Source organism: Silurus meridionalis, chromosome 24, assembly GCF_014805685.1.
Source record: "Silurus meridionalis isolate SWU-2019-XX chromosome 24, ASM1480568v1, whole genome shotgun sequence".
NCBI lineage: Eukaryota > Metazoa > Chordata > Actinopteri > Siluriformes > Siluridae > Silurus > Silurus meridionalis.
The window spans coordinates 19353932-19372217 of record NC_060907.1 but is presented as its reverse complement, the minus strand read 5'-3'; the positions used below and the strand labels follow the sequence as shown (position 1 = coordinate 19372217).

The following is an 18286-nucleotide window of genomic DNA, read 5'->3' as shown; positions in this document are numbered from 1 at the left end:
TTCCTTGGTTAGTTTCGTAGTCAGGAATGTGGTAGCTAGGTGGTACCGCCGTGCTGTGTTAGTGGTTAGTTTTATGGTGGGTAGAAGTGGTAGTTCAGTGGTACCTCAGTGCTGCATTCTTGGGTAATGTAATAGTGAGGAGAATTTGTAGCTCAGTGGTACCTCAGTGCTGTTTCCTTGGTTAATTTTATAGTCAGGAATGTGTTAGCTTGGTGGTACCTCAGTGCTGTGTTAGTGGTTAGTTTTATGGTGGGGAAAAGTGGTAGCTCAGTGGTACCTCATTGCTGCATTCTTGGCTAATTTTCTAGTGAGGGGAATCTGTAGCTCAGTGGTACCTCATTGCTGCATTCTTGGCTACTTTTCTAGTGAGGAGAATTTGTAGTTCAGTGGTACCTCAGTGCTGTTTTCTTGGTTAGTTCCATAGCCAGGAATGTGGTAGCTTGGTGGTACCTCAGTGCTGTGTTAGTGGTTAGTTTTATGGTGGGGAGAAGTGGTAGCTCAGTGGTACCTCATTGCTGCATTCTTGGCTAATTTTCTAGTGAGGAGAATTTGTAGCTCAGTGGTACAATAAGTGCTGTTCCCTTGGCTAGTTTTATAGTAGGGGAAGTGGTAGTGCAGTGGATGGACGTTGGTTAAAAAGATCAAGAGTTGAAATCCCACTACAACCAAGCCTTTACTTCTGAGCCTCTGGCTAAGGCCCTTGACTATCAATTGCTTACTTTTATTCAAAATAGGAGAGTCACTCGAAATAAGGATAGTTGCTAAATGCCAGAAATGTAAATGTTTGCCAGAAATGTTACAGGTTTTAGACAAATAAATTGCCAAATATGAACTAGAAAGAATTGTTCAATGTTGCCTCAGTTACCCAGAAAACAAAACACTTTAAATATTTGCCAGTAATTATTCTTGAGGTTTAAAAAGGGCAAAATAAATCAGTGCTGATTAAAAAAAATAATAAAGTTTATTTACTGAGCTTTTAAGATTTTAAGATTCTTGCCAAAAACCCCAGCTTTGATCTTGGATTCATAATGCAGTCAAGCTTGTGAATAAGTTATATCAGCTTTTCTCCCAACAGCCTGACGTGTTTTCTTACTGGTCCGTGGCATGTCAGGGTTTTATCTCCAGTTTTCTGGCACTGGCTGTCACATTCCATGCAAGTTGACCCGTTGATGAACTCACGAACATCTCTAACACACACAAAAATAAAAATAACTATGTATGATCGTATAATCATCATAGCATAAAATAATTCAATACAATCCAAAACAAGCACCTTAGCAGGCGACATTCGAACAAGAAATGCATTTTTGTTATCATTCATGCTAGCTTTGTCTACCATTTCCATACAACTACGAACTGAATGCTTAATGTCTAGGGATGTTAAAGTGCTAAGTGCTCAGTACTCGCTCAACTGAACTGATCTAAACTAAAATTTTCAGGTCTACCTCTGCTGGGGTGGTTACACTAGGTTAGCGTAAAGTGAACACACTGACCCGTGGTAGAGGTTGCAAGACTTTACACACGTCCTCCCACGGCTGTAGTGCCTACAGGATACACACTGGTCAGGACCGGGACCCCAACATCCTGCTTCTGAACACAGCTTATCACACACATGTTGCTCTGTGACTGTAAAACACACACACACAAACACACAAGCAATAGTCAGCCACAACTTGTGATGTAAATAATGCTTTTATGCATTCATATAGTTATATATTGATATCACGCTATCATTCTATTTGTCGTTAAGAGCCCAAATCAGCTCTATAAAGATATGCTTTATATGGGTTAGAGTGGAAGCTGCTGCATCCTAGACCTTCGGACCTCACCTACAGCACTTTACCAAAGCCCTTATGCCTGAACGAGCACAGGAGAACATATAGAACATATAAAGTATCTCACAAACGTGAGTACACCGCTCACATATCCAACATAACAACCCCAAACAAACCACCAAGATGAACGTGAAGGCAATAAATTGGCCACGTATGTCTCCAGACCTGAACCCTTTTAAGCCCATGTGGGACTCCTCAAGCCGAAGGTGGAGAAGCGCCATGTGTCCAACATCCAGCAGCTCCGTGATGTCATTATGGAGGAGTGGATGATGATCCCAGCAACAACCTGTGGAGCTCTGGTGAATTCCATACCCAGGAGGATTAATGAAGTGCTGGATATCGATATACAAAATATTGGGGTGTATAGTATTGTCCCTCGAGAAGACTAAAATGGTGATGTGAGGGGTGTACTTACTTTTGTAAGACACTGTATACACTTGAATTGAATTAAATATATTAATGACATTTAATTGAATATATTAATTAAATGGAATTCAATATATAAATTACATTTAATACAATTTAATATATGAATTAAATGGAATTACATTTAATATATTCATTCAATTTATTAAGTTAATATTATATATTTGAATTTAATGTAAATAAAACGATTAAAATTATTCCCTTTTCTTTTATAAATATGGAGTCTCATGTTTCCGGAAGCTTCCTCCAGCAGAGATATAATTCCTCTAAATTGACTGGCTTAAATACACAAACTACACAATACCCTGTCGTTTGTGCAAAAGCACACACTTCCTGTGATCCGTCCTACTCACACTCCCACACACACACACACACTAATGTAATACACACTAATAAACTAAGACACTGCGGAGCTCAGGACTGTCGCTGAAGTCAATAACGTGTTTTATCCCACACTCGTCTCCCTGACAGCTGACTGCCAGCCGCCTGTCTTCAGCCCCAGTGGGTTTCAGTCTGTGTGTGTGTGTGTGTGTGTGTGTGTGTGTGTGTGTGTGTGTGTGTGTTTGCGTTGTGTGTGTGTTTGCTCGATCGCATTTACTTATTATGTGTGAATCTATAAATCTATAAATTACCCTAAACAGCGTTTCTCTACAACACTGATCCCAAAAGTTTATGTACCACTGCTTCGTTCTGAACATCCTATTCCACATTTACTTGTTCCACTCCATTTGGGAGTGTACATGTGGACATTTGTGTGAGATTTCATTCAGATACAAGGGTGTTGGGAAGGTGAGGTACTGGTGTAGGTGAGGTCAAGAGGACTGGGGTGCATTCAGCGTTCTCATTCGTCATGTATAACAGGGTTAGAGCTCTAGAGCAGGAGATCTTCCACTGGAGCAGGTTTGGAGCAGCTTCTATTTCATGAAAAACCACAGTCCCTTAACCTTACTCGCTATAACACACACACAAAAACACTAGTCCACAGATTGGGGATTATTAAAAAGAAAAAAAAAATCAATTTAAAAATGTAAATAAATAAATAAATTAATTAATTAATTAATTGTTCAAAATTTGGGACAAGCAGACAAGCAAAATAATAACATATCTACAGCAATTATTCGCATAAGCTTAAAACGATGAAACCTGAAAAAAAAAACCCTCTCCTTGTGATCTTTATCATCATTATTACAGAGATTATCTATGAGATCAGTCTCAATCGAAATCTTCCATTTAGTCACATTGTATCAAGACGATTCGTATGACACAGGATGCATTTATTATTTATTTATATATTTTTCAAAGAAAAAACATTCGTCCAGGATTAACACCCCTTCCCTGTCGAAAGAAAAGAAAAGAAGCGGAATGGGGGGCGGTGTTAGGCGGAGGTGTGTTGAATGAAATACAGATGATAATTTATGATGGATTTAATTTAATGTATGTCTTCTGATGATGAATTCTGAATATATTTATTTATGGATGGATGGATGGATGGATGGATGGATGGATGGATGGATGGATGAATAACCAGTCGATCCATTAAATTGGAGTAAATATTTCTCAGTTCACTGCTGTGAACTAAAACATTCCAACAGAGCCCCCTAGTGGAGCAGGTTGCTATCACAGGGTAGGTCATTCTACGAAGGTTTTTTTAATTGTATTTTATTTATTTATTTATTTTTTGTTCTTTGTGGCCTAAAAAGCACGTTCACGTGGTCATATATTCTGTTTATGTTGCCCGTAATTTCTTAATGACTCAGTGGTCCAAGCACCAGAGACCAAAACTAATGAATGCCATTTTTCTTTCTTCTAAAGTGAACCTCGACTCACCGCACTGTTGCGCCTCCTTGTTGTTGTTCAGCAGCGCTCTCTGACCCGCCGAGCGGAAAAACCTCGTCCAGTTGAGCGTGTGATAGAAACACAGCTGGCTGTTGTTGCTGATGTAGATGTTCCCGGCGCTGATCTCCAGCAGAGACTGGAAGCCCAGTGATGTGATCCAGCGCTGCTTCAGGATCAGGAGAGATATACCACTGTGGGACGAGATGAATCGGGTGAGAGGAAGGTGCATGAGTGTAAATTTTTTATAGCATTTCAACTTTTGAAAGAAAATTCAGCTCAGGTGTTTTTCAAAGAAGAAAAGGAGTGAATCTTGATGCCAGAACTCGTATTCGCTTTAGAGAAAAACATAAATATGGGTTTTTATATTCACAGGTACGTTTTTACGTTTGTACGTTTCAGACTTTGTCCCATTTATTTAAAAAAAAAAAAAGAAAAGACTTAAAAACAGAAAAAACCTGAATGAATACAAATAAATAAATACATTTAATATTTAAATAAAATATAAATATAATAAATAAAAATGAGAAAAAATGTAATTTAATTCCAATTACTTAAAGGACGGAAAAGAAAAGAAAAAACATCGGGAACACACACACACACACACACACACACACACACACACACAGACAGACAGACAGACAGACAGACAGATAGATAGATATTACAATATTATTCATTTCCAGTTAGACTGTGAAATGTCCAAAAACTATTTATTTATTTATTTATTTATTTATTTATTTATTTATTTATTTATTTATTTATTTATTTCTGTTTTATTTCCTTTTGGAGGGGGTGTGCAAACGTATGCACACATACATTATGTTCAGCAGGGTCTTACCTATAAAGGGTCCTCCCCCCGATCGTAGCAAGGTTAGAAAATACACTGAAATCCGTCATGTTCTCGGGCCAGGACTGGATATTTAAGAACCCTGAAACAGGAGAACGAGCATCATATCAGGGCGTGTTTTTCAGTTCTAAGGAATGTTGGGAATGTTGGGAATGTTGGGAAAACTCAAACAACAGAAGGCGTGAAGGTGGCAGTGGTGGAGATGAGATGAAGGTAATGGAGGTGGTGAAGGTAGCATGGGTGGAGGTGAAGGGGGTTGATGTGTGAAGATGAAGTTGGCAAAGTTGGCTGGTGAAAGATGTGAAGGTGGTGCAGTTGGTGAAGGTGAATGTCATGAGGGTGATAGCGATGGAGGTTGTGGAGGTGACAAGGGTGCAGAAGATGGAGATGATGGAGGTGGTGAGGGAAATGGTGGTGGAATTGGCACAGGAAGAGGTGCATGAGGTAGGTGTGGTAAAGATGGAGGTGAAAGAGGTGGCATGGGTAAAGCTGATGGAGGTGATGGAGGGGTGAAGTTGGCAGAGGTGAAGGAGCTGGATGTGGTGGGGTGAAGGTGTTGGAGGTGACTGGGATGAAAGAAGTTTGGGGTGAAAGAGCTGGCAAGCGTGAAGGTTTTGAAGGTGAAGGAGCTGAATGTGGGGGCATAAAGGTAATAGTGGTGACTGGGGTAAAGGTGTTGGAGGTGAAAGAGGTGGCCAGGGTGAAGGTTTTGGAGGTGATGGAGGGTGTGAAGGTGGTAGTGGTGACTGGGGTAAAGGAGTTGGAGGTGAACGAGGTGGCCAGGGTGAAGATGGTGGAGGTGATGGAGGGGGGAGGGGTGGAAGGGTCTCAGACTCCAAAAGTGACAGCATGTGAACAAAATCTACATAAACTCCTGCATGGTGAAATATCTGTAGTTGTGTAACCTAAAGAAGATGTTGTGTGATGATGTTGTGTGTAGCGTGATGATGCTGTGTGTAGCATGATGTAGTTGTGTGTAGCGTGAAGATGATGTGTGTAGCGTGATGATGTGTGTAGTGTGATGAAGTTGTGTGTAGCGTGAAGATGATGTTGTGTGTAGCGTAATGTTGTGTGTAGTGTGATGATGTTGTGTGTAGCGTGATGATGTTGTGTGTGTGATGATGTTGTGTAGCGTGATGATGTGTGTAGTGTGATGATGTTGTGTGCAGTGTGATGATGTGTGTAGTGTGATGATGATGTGTAGTGTGATGATGTGTGTAGCGTGATGATGTTGTGTGTAGTGATGATGTGTGTAGTGTGATGATGATGTGTGTAGCGTGATGATGTTGTGTGTGGCGTGATGATGTGTGTAGCGTGATGATGTTGTGTGTAGTGTGATGATGTGTGTAGCGTGATGATGATGTGTAGCGTGATGATGTGTGTGGCGTGATGATGTTGTGTGTAGTGTGATGATGTGTGTAGCGTGATGATGATGTGTGTAGCGTGATGATGTGTGTGGCGTGATGATGTTGTGTGTAGTGTGATGATGTGTGTAGCGTGATGATGATGTGTAGCGTGATGATGTGTGTAGTGATGATGTTGTGTGTAGTTTGATGATGTGTAGTGTGATGATGTGTGTAGCGTGATGATGTGTGTAGTGTGATGATGATGTGTAGTGTGATGATGATGTGTAGTGTGATGATGTGAGTAGCGTGATGTTGTGTGTAGTGATGATGTGTGTGATGATGTGTGTAGCGTGGTGATGTGTAGCGTGATGATGTGTAGTGTGATGATGTGAGTAGCGTGATGATGTGTGTAGTGTGATGATGTGTGTAGTGTGATGATGATGTGTGTAGCACGATGGTGTTGTGTGATGTTGATGCCGCTGTCTGGGCCTCGAAGTGACAAAAAGCTTTAATATCAGACTTGTGTTATTGTTTTGTGAGTTGCTGCATTTAATCACCACGGCGTTGTGCGACTGTGCGCTCGGTTTTAAGGACGTTTTTATAACAATGATTATTACATCGCCAATTTTCTCTCAATATTACTCTCCAGACTGCAATCTCTCTCTCTCTCTCTCTCTCTCTCTCTCTCTATCTCCCTAAAATTTGCCACACTTTTATCCCTTTGTTTCTCTTTCTCTCTTTATTTCTTTTTCTAAAACTCTCTCAACTCTCTCTCTCAATCTATTTCTATCTCTTCGACTCTCTCCCTATTTTCCTCTCTCTCATTTTACCTTCATAACTCTCCAAACGTCAATCTCTCCATCTCTCTCTCTCTCTAAAACTCTCTTAACTTCAGTCTCTCCATCTCTCTCCTCTATCTTTCTCTCTCTCCCTCAATCTATCTCTATATGTCTCCAAAATGTATTCTCTCCATCTCGCTCTCACATTCTATCTCTCCACCTCTTTCTTTTTTTTCCCACTCACTCTCACTATCCAAACTTCAATCTCTCTCCCTCTCTCTGTCTGTCTCTTGTTCCTCTCTTTTTCTCTTCTCTTCATTTTAATGCTCTCTGTTCAGTCCTTTCTTTTCATTTCCAGAAGAAATCCGTCTCCTATGAAACTCCCGGGATGTTCGCCCGGCTCTCAGTGGCAACAGTACTGCTGGTGGACAAACATGAAAAGCACACAACCAAACGCAAAACGGCGAAACCTACAAAACGAAAAACAAACAAATAAATAAATAAATGAAAACAACACAACAGCGGTAGACGAGCAGCAGAACCACAAGAAGTGGAAAAGAGAACCCGAACTATAATACAATCTAAATATAAAACAAACAAACAAAAAAAACACACACACACAACACTACTTCTGAAACACAACAGTGATCCTCGGTATGTGTCTCCTTCTGACCAATCAGAATCAACTCTAAAACAAACAGGAAGCAATCATACATATGACTGTAGATAAGATTGTAATGGTATTGTGTGTGTGTGTGTGTGTGTGTGTGTGTGTGTGTGTCTCTAAGCCGTATCACCTGTGATCTCTCGCACCGTGCGGAAAACGTTCAGACGCTCAGGGTCAAGCGCTGCGGTGCCGTGGTACATGTCCCTGCCGTGAGGAGACACAAATACACACACTGATCTCAGTCCACATTTAGTCCTCATTTGCTGTTAGAATAAACTTCACAGTTCTGGGAAGATTTCCCACTGGATTTTGTGGATATTTGTGTGACAAGGGGGTTTTTAAAGTCAGGTACTCAAGCTGGATTGGAGCCTCCGGGTCCAAGTGAAAGAAAAACTCACACGCAGACGCATCCAAAGACGTCTGATACAATTGTGTGTCTCCGAATTTGTAAGAAAAGTTTGGGATGCAACCACCTATGGCTTTGAGGCGTCCCAATACTTTTGGCACTACATTGCGATTGTACCGTTATCTGCTACCCACGAGATTATGAAGAAGCTTCTCACCCTTTGATTCCGGTGACGAGGAAAATGAGGTTGCCGTTGATTTTGGTGCAGTTGATGAACTGGTCGATGTTGCTCGAGTCGATCGTCTGAGCCGTGTGCAAAGCGCCCGTCCCTATTCCATCACACACTGGGTTACGTGCACAGGTGCAAGATGGACAAGTTAACAGAACGGGAAAAAAAATGAATTGGGCATAATAATAATAATCAATAACAAAATCAATGACAAGGAATTGAATTTAAAAACAAAAAAGAAATTCTAAGGGAAATATTGAATTTATTACATTTACTATTGGTAGAAAATATTGCAAAGAAATAAACAATAAATAAATTAAGGTATTAATTAATGAAGAATTGTTAGGAGACTTTTTTTGAATGAATATTATTTGATTTTATTATTGTATTTTTCGTTGGGAAAAAATGAAAGAAAGAAAAGCAAGAAAGAGAAAGAAATAAGGAGAATTGTTTGGGTGGATTATTTAATTGAGTGAATTTATTATTGGTAAAAATATTTAAAAAATTTTAGATCATCATAGATCAAAATAAAAATGTTTTCATTAAATTAATTTGTTTTTAAAAATAATAATAATTAAAAAAAAATCTATAACATTTAACAACAAATTAAAAAATAAATCAATAAATAAAACAAACCAACACCCAATAGAAATGTTCCGATTCCCTTCTTTTTTTGGATTTTTTTTTATTTTTTATTCCATCAATAAAAGGGAATTCACTGAATGAATCTCCAGTGTTTTTTTTGGGGGTTTTTTTGTGATATTATTAGTAGATGTTTTTAACTGACAACACACACGAGGAACACATATTGTTTTCCAGTGTTAGACTCGTCTTCTCTTCTCTTCTCGTGTACAGACCTTTAGGGCAGATGTCGGTACAGGGGACACACGTCCTGACATGGTTCTCCTCCACTTCCATCTTGTTACTCGGGCAGGCACGAACACAAGAACTGTGATCCACCACAAAGTTATCTGCAGGAGAATTCAAACCCAGATCATCAGGTGAGGTGAGGTGAGGTGAGAAGAGGTGAGGAGAGGTGAGGAGAGGTGAGGAGAGGAGAGGTGAGGAGGAGAGGAGAGGAGAGGTGAGGTGAGGTGAGGTGAGGTGAGGGGAGGTGAGGAGAGGAGAGGAGAGGAGAGGAGAGGAGAAGAGAGGATGAATCTGGAGGAGACTCACAGGGGCATTTCTTGACACAGAATGCTCCGTATGCGTATTTGGTGTTGGGGTTGTGCTCCAGCTGAGAAGATTTGGAATTGTAGATGAAAGGCTGAGGACACTGAGTCACACAAGCGCCGCTGTCATTAAAGTTTGTACAAGCCTGAAAAAAACGACACACACACACAGCTTTATTTATATGACTGTAAATAAGACTCTCACAGTGTTGATTGTGTACTAATAAATGGGTTGGAGTGAAAGATCTCCTGCTCTAGAGCTCTGACCTCAAACTCAACCAAACCCTTTTGAGATAAATACGAACGCTGGCTGTACCCCAGCCCTTCTTATCCTACCCACATCACTACTTTACCAACACCGTCGTCGCTGATCACAAATCTCCACAATCACCTTCCACAATCTAGTGGAACATCTCAGAATAGTGTTCACTGTGGCTGTATAGTGTGGAATGTGTTAACAGTTCATTACAGAAACAAAAGAAAGATATCAAATAAAAGGGTGATGTAAATGTGTGTGTGTGTGTGTGTGTGTGTGAGAGAGAGAGAGAGAGAGAGAAAGAAGACGTACGAAGCAGTCGGTGTGTTTGGGTCCCGAACAGCCTCCGGCGCACTCGCGGTGACAGCAGTCGCTGACGTACGGACTGAAACAGCGACTGTCACACTGATCAGCGCACACCGTCTTTGTTACTGACACACACACACACACACACACACTTAAGATTTCAGTTGAGTTACAGTTACAGTGCACATGAAGACCCCCTCCCCCCCATAGACACACACACATGCACACATCAATTAGACTTCAGGTGTCTTACAATACACATGATGACCCCCATCCCTATATACACACACACACACACACACACACACACACACACACACACACACACACACACACAAAGAACATTTACATTTCAGCACTTACACTGTATTTGTTAACCAAAACTACAACACACACAGAAAGAAAGACCTGTCCTGGTAACCAATTCTTGTATGTGTTTATATTTGGATCCTGTCAGTCACTGTAGAGACTCTAAGTCTTCGGGGGGGCGGAGCTTCCTGAACATGAGCGGGAATCGTTTTTGAATAGAAATGTCTAACACACATCTTCCACACACCTAATCTTCCAGAGGGGGAAAAATTCTCAAACTAATCTCACGACGCACCTGTACTGCCATATGGAGTCTTTGGCTTGGCTCAGGGTGCACTGTGTAAAAGCGTGAAGGAGAGGAAGAGGAAGAAGAAGAAGAAGCGGAAAATAAAGAGTATCTGTCAGTTGCTGCGTTCTCTGAAAACTCCCTGTAATTACTGTAAGTGTTTAAATATGGCGTGTCAGGCACGTCAAGATGTTTGTGGAATCGTGAACCTTCTCTCGACCTGAACTTGGCAAGTCCCTGTGTAATTATCGCCCACGCTGCGATCCGCACCTCCAATAGAGCCATCGCTGGAACCCGAGACTCTGATTAGAAAAGCGGCAGGAGTCGAGAGGAGGCAAGTGTGTAGGAGGAGAACGCAAGCGAAGAGATGTGAGGAAGACTTGTCGCCTGTCGTCTTTTCAAAAGGGCTGCTGCCAAGCGACCGTGCGTTCTACGTTCTCAACGTCTGGTACTGCAGCACACGGGTTCTTCTTACGAGTTACACACCTGACTGAACCCATGTCTGTTTTTTTATTACATTGACATCTACAATGCCTTCATCTAAAACAAATTACTGCAAGGCAAAAACGTCGTGCATGCGCATCCATAGACCATATACAAAACTTTGTGTAACAGTTAACGCATACAACTGTAAAAATTAAAACGCTGCCCTGACACTTTTGGCCATACCACGTATATTCCTGGACATCATTTGGCCCCAATGGCTTTGCATAATTTTCAGGTCCACTTACTGGAGAAACACAGACTTCGTCAATATTTCGCAAGGAAATCATTCCAAATTGTGGCAGGCGTCTGTTGACTCCACCCATTAGCGCTCTTGCATTACCCTTATGTCCTCCCTCAGATGTCTTAAAACCTGGCAGTAGAACTCTATTAATGGTCTGTCTCATGGTCTGGGGACAAATTCTTGACAATGAGTGAAGATCGCCTGGACTGTTCCGTATGACCCCTTGAGAATGGCAACAACGTTGTTGATCGTTCTCCGACGATCGTCATGCACAATTTGCCGAATGGTTTCGGCATTTTCAGGGGTTAAGCTCATAGAAGGTCCTCCTGAACTCTCGTCGTCTTCCGGTGACGTTCTTGCGCTCTTGAAACACGCGTTGCAGCATCATCGTAAAGTTCGTGACAAACTCGCGGAATTTCACGTTTGCACGTTGTTCTGACTTGCTGTCTATGATAAAACCGCCGTAACAGCGTACGCAATAGACCCAATAGCATATGCGGTCAGAATAGCACCAGTTGCATGTATGACTTATGAAGGTCAGTGTTACCTGTGACTGTGCGTGCAGCCTTGTGCTTCCATCTGTTGCTTGTGTTAAATAAACTAGTATTGAAACGATTTGATACCTTATCTATTTGAGCTAACTAACTAAATACGAGTTATTGTTAGTTTTGAGAACTCACGGATCTGGCACTGATCCTCTTGCGGTCCCCAACATCGTCCATTACAGTAGCGATGACAACGTCTGCCTGTAGGGGGCGGTAGGTACAACATCATGACATTAACATTGTTAATGCTACGGCTACATGACTGACAAAGTGCAACTCATTCAACATGTGATGTTTGATGTTGAAGTAAGCAGACTAATCGTTACTAATAGACTTTCCGAGCTCTTGGTTTGTGCTCCATGTGTGTGTGTCAGGCAAAACAGAGTCTGTTTAAAATAATTACACTTCACTTTAAATGCGCTTGGTAATTAGCAGGCAGCTGATTCCCTACAAATGGCAGCGTAATTAGGGGATAAATTAATTTACCGTGAAAATGGTGTCAAGTACCGTTTAACACCTATACACAGGCTGATTAAATATCCTAAGTATTACACAGGAAGTGCTGAATATTGTTTTATAACTGTATCCCAATGCTAGTCAGATGAGCCTTAAATAGCTTCCATACTGAGATATCTAGTCATGCCAGCAACATACGCTATTAGCAAAGGAAGCATCCATCGCTGTAACGTCATTTCTGAAGTAAATTCTTCTTTATAATGTATCTACGGATATATATTGAGACGTTTCTGTTACCTTTTTCATTCAAAAGTTTATTCCTTTCTCTAGCAACTAAGAGATTCATGCTAACAAAGAACCCAGCAGCCATATTAAACGATTAGAGATCATCCCAAGTCCATTACATCTGTCTCAATTCCAAATGTTCCAGATCGGCTTTTCACATGTCGCTTATCAGAAGCTCAGCCCCACTTCAAGGAATGTTAAATCTGATTAGCATGATGGCTCTTTTAGTCATGAACTGTAGCTCCTGTTGCACGAAGGAACCGATGAAGTAAAAAAAAGATTTTAGGTTCCTCAATTCTCAAAAAGAACCTTAACCCCTATGAGTCATTTCAAATTTACTAGTTGTATCTTCACACACACATTGACTCACATGAATAGCCGCTGTTGTTAGACGGCACCACCAACAGCTCAGCCCGAGGGTTCCTCATGATGTCCTGCCAGTGGATGGTGTCCGTGTGGCACAGAAACTTGTTCTGATCCACATACACGCCACCATTCAGGATCTCTGACAGGGCAGGACAAAAAAAAAAAACAGCGATACTTGAGAATTTGTCATCTTTAGAACTTCATAAGACGTTTCTTGAAATGTATGACTTAGTTGTATGACCACTGGCAGGCCGTGACTTTCACACCTTGGCCTTCAATAATGTCCTACCTTAATCACCAGACCTCTTAATTACATCATTATTACGCAACGGATATTCAAACCATCAAGACGCACAAATCCCGATGAACACAACCCAACAATTTCCCTTTCACTGCAACCACAGCAAGACACTGCATACATTTCTATGAGTCCAGATCTTTCCTCATGATGTCCAGCTTTCTTCAGGAAGTCTGTCTTGTAAATGTCCTTGTAAGTATATTCCAATATCAATTTCTTCTTTTCTTCTGTCTCAGCCATTGTGGAACGAAAAAACCAACAGCTATTAAATCCACACGAATATATTTGAGATTGTGCAGTTTGCTACAGATGCAGTTTGTGAGCTCCGACTAGCTCCCTCTCTGACCATCCATTCAAAGGATGTGGAAATGCCGACATTATTGGATGCCCGGTAGATGGCCTCAGTGCCGCCTGCTCAATGCCAACTTGAAATTTGATTGGTTAAAGCAACAGCCTTCAAGCAGCTTCAAGCACCCTGGAGACACATAATGTGACCGCTGAAACCTGATTGGATACATAAACAGAGTCTCCTTGTAACAGCGCACCCTAGAGTAATGCTGTTAATTGAAGATACTATTGGTAATAATTTAATGCATATTTATAGACAAAAATATGTTTAAATGTAAGGCAGTGATTTGGCTAGGGTTTAGGTCAGAAGAGAAAGTCTTGCTGGCCCTGACAGCTCTCCACTGCAGGAACTACTGCTACTAGCATGGAATGTAGTTTTTTAATATCTCAAATAATACACAGTAACAGAATCCATCATAATTCCTGCAGCTCTCTCTAATAAGGAGTATAGACATTAGGACACGATGAATCCACATACCCCGTGTAATGCCAGCGAGTTAGACTAATATTTATTCACAAAAAGATCAGTTGTATCATATCAACAACTTATTAGGGAAATCAGGAATGGCGCATTGGCTTGACTGCCGAAGACTCATTAAGATTTAAGTACAAGTTGAGGCTGAATTATTTAAAACGTGAATTAATGATCTGAACGTCATGAATGCGAATGTGTTCACACTAAATCACAGAGTCAGAACTGAGAGAAAGAGGACATGGAAAAAAAAGGGATGTTACTTAAAGGCAGGATGATTTCAGATACTATATGATTGGAGGATAGGGATAGAAATGATGGATAGAAAGAGTGAAGGATCAATGAGAAGATGGAACATTAATCAGATGATTGGACATGTTGATACGATGATGGATGGATAAATGGGTGAATGGAGAGATGGTGTATGTGAATTCATGAATAAATGCAAACTACTGTTGGTTTTTGTTTATAAATTTAGGAATAGGCAGGGATGGATGGATGGATGGATGGATGGATGGATGGATGGATGGATGGATGGATGGATGGATGAGTCAAGTAACCAATGAAATCACAAACAATGTTTGGACAGATGGATCGGATTATTGTAGCTCAATGGGAGGATGGACACTTAGATCAATGGTATGGATGGATGGATAAAAAGCTAAAGTGAAAAACTATATATAAGTGGAAAGTTATATATTATTTGTGTACGTATGTATGGATAGATGGATGGATGGATGGATGGATGGATGGATGGATGGATGGATGGATGGATGGATGGATGGATGGATGGATGGATGGATGGATGGATGGATGAGTCAAGTAACCAATGAAATCACAAACAATGTTTGGACAGATGGATCGGATTATTGTAGCTCAATGGGAGGATGGACACTTAGATCAATGGTATGGATGGATGGATGGATGGATGGATGGATGGATGGATGGATGGATAAAAAAAGCTAAAGTGAAAAAACTATATATAAGTGGAAAGTTATATATTATTTGTGTACGTATGTATGGATAGATGGATGGATAGATGATTGACATAGGTTTATATGAAGGTTGAATGAATGGATAAATGAAATAGATATGTAGGTATATATATATATATGGACGGTTGGATAATTGCATGGATAAGTAGATGAATAGAGCAATTTATGAATGGAGGGTTGAATGGATGACAATGTAGATTTAGATAAATGGCTAAATAAATGGATGGATAGATTATGTGTAGTTATAGTTGGATGTTCGGATGGATGAGTGGATGGATGGAAGGATTGCATATGTAGGTTTATATGAGTGAGTAAATGAATGGATTATACTGTATATGTAAATATATGTGGGAGGGTAAATACATGAATAGATGGATGGATGGATGACTGAGTGGATGGCTGGATGGATGGATGGCTGGATGGATGGATGGATAGTTTATTTTAATAGTTAATGTCACTGGATATAGAAAAGAAGCAAACTTATACTGAAAATACTCTTCCAGATTCCCTCAAACCAAATAGTTTCAGATGATAGTTCTAAAGTTTTATTCAAGTCATTCTAAAACGCTGTATTAAAAAGCAGCTTCTTGCCTCACGCTCCATGTTATTTACTAGAAGGTGATTTGTTTTCAGTATGAATTAAAGTGCGTATTGTAGGTGGCATGGGGGTAATGTAGCAATTTATTTCCCCCTGGCTTACCTTCAGGAAAGCAACAGAAAAGAACCGGCATGCGTTTAGCCCCCATATGCTTTTTGGGCCTAATGTCCCATGCGCTGGCGTGCTTTGAGGAAATAAATGGCGTCTTTCAGTCATTCATTCGACGACAGCTCGTTTACGGGGATATTGTGCACTTTATGGAATTTAGCTTGAGCTCGTCGATCAAGATGACAGCAAAAGCTGCTCTTCTGGCTTTTTTGTTGTTGTTGTTGTTAAAGAAACACACAACATGGACACCAGGAATACACAGGTTTCCGGTTTTGCATTTCCTTTGTCTGACCCCCTAGTTATAGTTTTCTACTTCTACTGCTTCCAGTATTTCTAGAGGTTTTATCTTCAGCTTGTTATTCCGAATGTTGAAACTGGCTTTTGACCCCTAGAAATGGGTTTGGAATTAATCCTTTGGAAATACCTGCATGGTTTGACAACATGGGTGGACTCCGAGGGTTTCTCAGATAGTTAATGGTTCCTAACTTGGGCCCTATTGGATAGTTTTACACCATATTAAATCTTAAATCCATAAATGTTATCTATATTTTCCCCAATGAGTGAGAGATATTTGATCCAAAGTTCTTTCAGGTTTATATATAAATCCTCAATATAGAATCTCGTAGACATTCTATTAAAACTTGCAATTTACATGGTAATATTTCTCCAGCAGTGATGTTAGCTAGATTTAAAACTATTGGGTTTCTCAGAAGTTCATGAGTGTTTGTGTGAATGAGCAATATGGGACTTGTTGGACTGGTCAATATAGGGCTCATTGGACTGGGCAAATATGGGGCTCGTTGGGCTGGGCAAATATAGGACTCGTTGGGCTGGGCAAATATAGGACGCATTTGACTGGGCAACTATGGGACTTGTTGGACTGGGCAATATAGGATTTGTCCAGCTGGGCAAATATAGGACTCGTTGGACTGGGCAATATAGGATTTGCACGGCTGAGCAAATATGGGACTCGTTGGACTGGGCAATATAGGATTTGTCCGGCTGGGCAATATAATACTCATTGGACTAGGCAATATAGGACTCCTTGGGCTGGGCAAATATGGGACTCGTTGGACTTGCAAAATATAAGATTCGTTGGGCTATGCAATATGGGACAATATGGGTCTTTTTGGACTGGGCATTTTGGGGCTTATTAGACAGGCAATATGGGGCTCACTAGACTGGGCAAATATGGGACTCATTGGACTGGGCAAATATACAGGGAGTGCAGAATTATTAGGCAAGTTGTATTTTTGAGGATTAATTTTATTTGAGGATTTAATTTGAACAACAACCATGTTCTCAATGAACACAAAAAACTCATTAATATCAAAGCTGAATATTTTTGGAAGTAGTTTTTAGTTTTAGCTATTTTAGGGGGATATCTGTGTGTGCAGGTGACTATTACTGTGCATAATTATTAGGCAACTTAACAAAAAACAAATTCATACCCATTTCAATTATTTATTTTTACCAGTGAAACCAATATAACATCTCAACATTCACAAATATACATTTCTGACATTCAAAACCAAACAAAACAAATCAGTGACCAATATAGCCACCTTTCTTTGCAAGGACACTCAAAAGCCTGCCATCCATGGATTCTGTCAGTGTTTTGATCTGTTCACCATCAACATTGCGTGCAGCAGCAACCACAGCCTCCCAGACACTGTTCAGAGAGGTGTACTGTTTTCCTCCTTGTAAATCGCACATTTGATGATGGACCACAGGTTCTCAATGGGGTTCAGATCAGGTGAACAAGGAGGCCATATCATTAGATTTTCTTCTTTATACCCTTTCTTGCCAGCCACGCTGTGGAGTACTTGGACGTGTGTGATGGAGCATTGTCCTGCATGAAAATCATGTTTTTCTTGAAGGATGCAGACTTCTTCCTGTACCACTGCTTGAAGAAGGTGTCTTCCAGAAACTGGCAGTAGGACTGGGAGTTCAGCTTGACTCCATCCTCAACCCGAAAAGGCCCCACAAGCTCATCTTTGATGATACCAGCCCAAACCAGTACTCCACCTCCACCTTGCTGGCGTCTGAGTCGGACTGGAGCTCTCTGCCCTTTACCAATCCAGCCACGGGCCCATCCATCTGGCCCATCAAGACTCACTCTCATTTCATCAGTCCATAAAACCTTAGAAAATCAGTCTTGAGATATTTCTTGGCCCAGTCTTGACGTTTCAGCTTGTGTGTCTTGTTCAGTGGTGGTCGACTTTCTGCCTTTCTTACCTTGGCCATGTCTCTGAGTATTGCACACCTTGTGCTTTTGGGCACCCAGTGATGTTGCAGCTCTGAAATATGGCCAAACTGGTGGCAAGTGGCATCTTGGCAGCTGCACGCTTGACTTTTCTCAGTTCACGGGCAGTTATTTTGCGCCTTGGTTTTTCCACACGCTTCTTGCGACCCTGTTGACTATTTTGAATGAAACGCTTGATTGTT

The 18286-nt window shown here is 40.8% G+C and overlaps 1 protein-coding gene across 4 annotated transcripts in view; it reads right to left on the bottom strand.

Moving 5' to 3' along the window:
• The window catches only part of LOC124377892 (receptor tyrosine-protein kinase erbB-4-like), an 83568-nt gene that overhangs the window by 10298 nt on the left and 54984 nt on the right, over positions 1 to 18286 (bottom strand). For all 4 annotated transcript variants that reach the window (XM_046837252.1, XM_046837253.1, XM_046837254.1 and 1 more), the window contains 11 exons: positions 13024 to 13158; positions 12048 to 12113; positions 10052 to 10170; positions 9488 to 9629; positions 9169 to 9282; positions 8300 to 8426; positions 7867 to 7940; positions 4936 to 5026; positions 4089 to 4288; positions 1494 to 1626; positions 1094 to 1187 (listed from right to left, as the gene is read on the bottom strand). In XM_046837252.1, the coding sequence (XP_046693208.1) occupies positions 1094 to 1187; positions 1494 to 1626; positions 4089 to 4288; positions 4936 to 5026; positions 7867 to 7940; positions 8300 to 8426; positions 9169 to 9282; positions 9488 to 9629; positions 10052 to 10170; positions 12048 to 12113; positions 13024 to 13158 (1295 nt within the window). The remainder of the gene's footprint in view (positions 1 to 1093; positions 1188 to 1493; positions 1627 to 4088; positions 4289 to 4935; positions 5027 to 7866; positions 7941 to 8299; positions 8427 to 9168; positions 9283 to 9487; positions 9630 to 10051; positions 10171 to 12047; positions 12114 to 13023; positions 13159 to 18286) is intronic.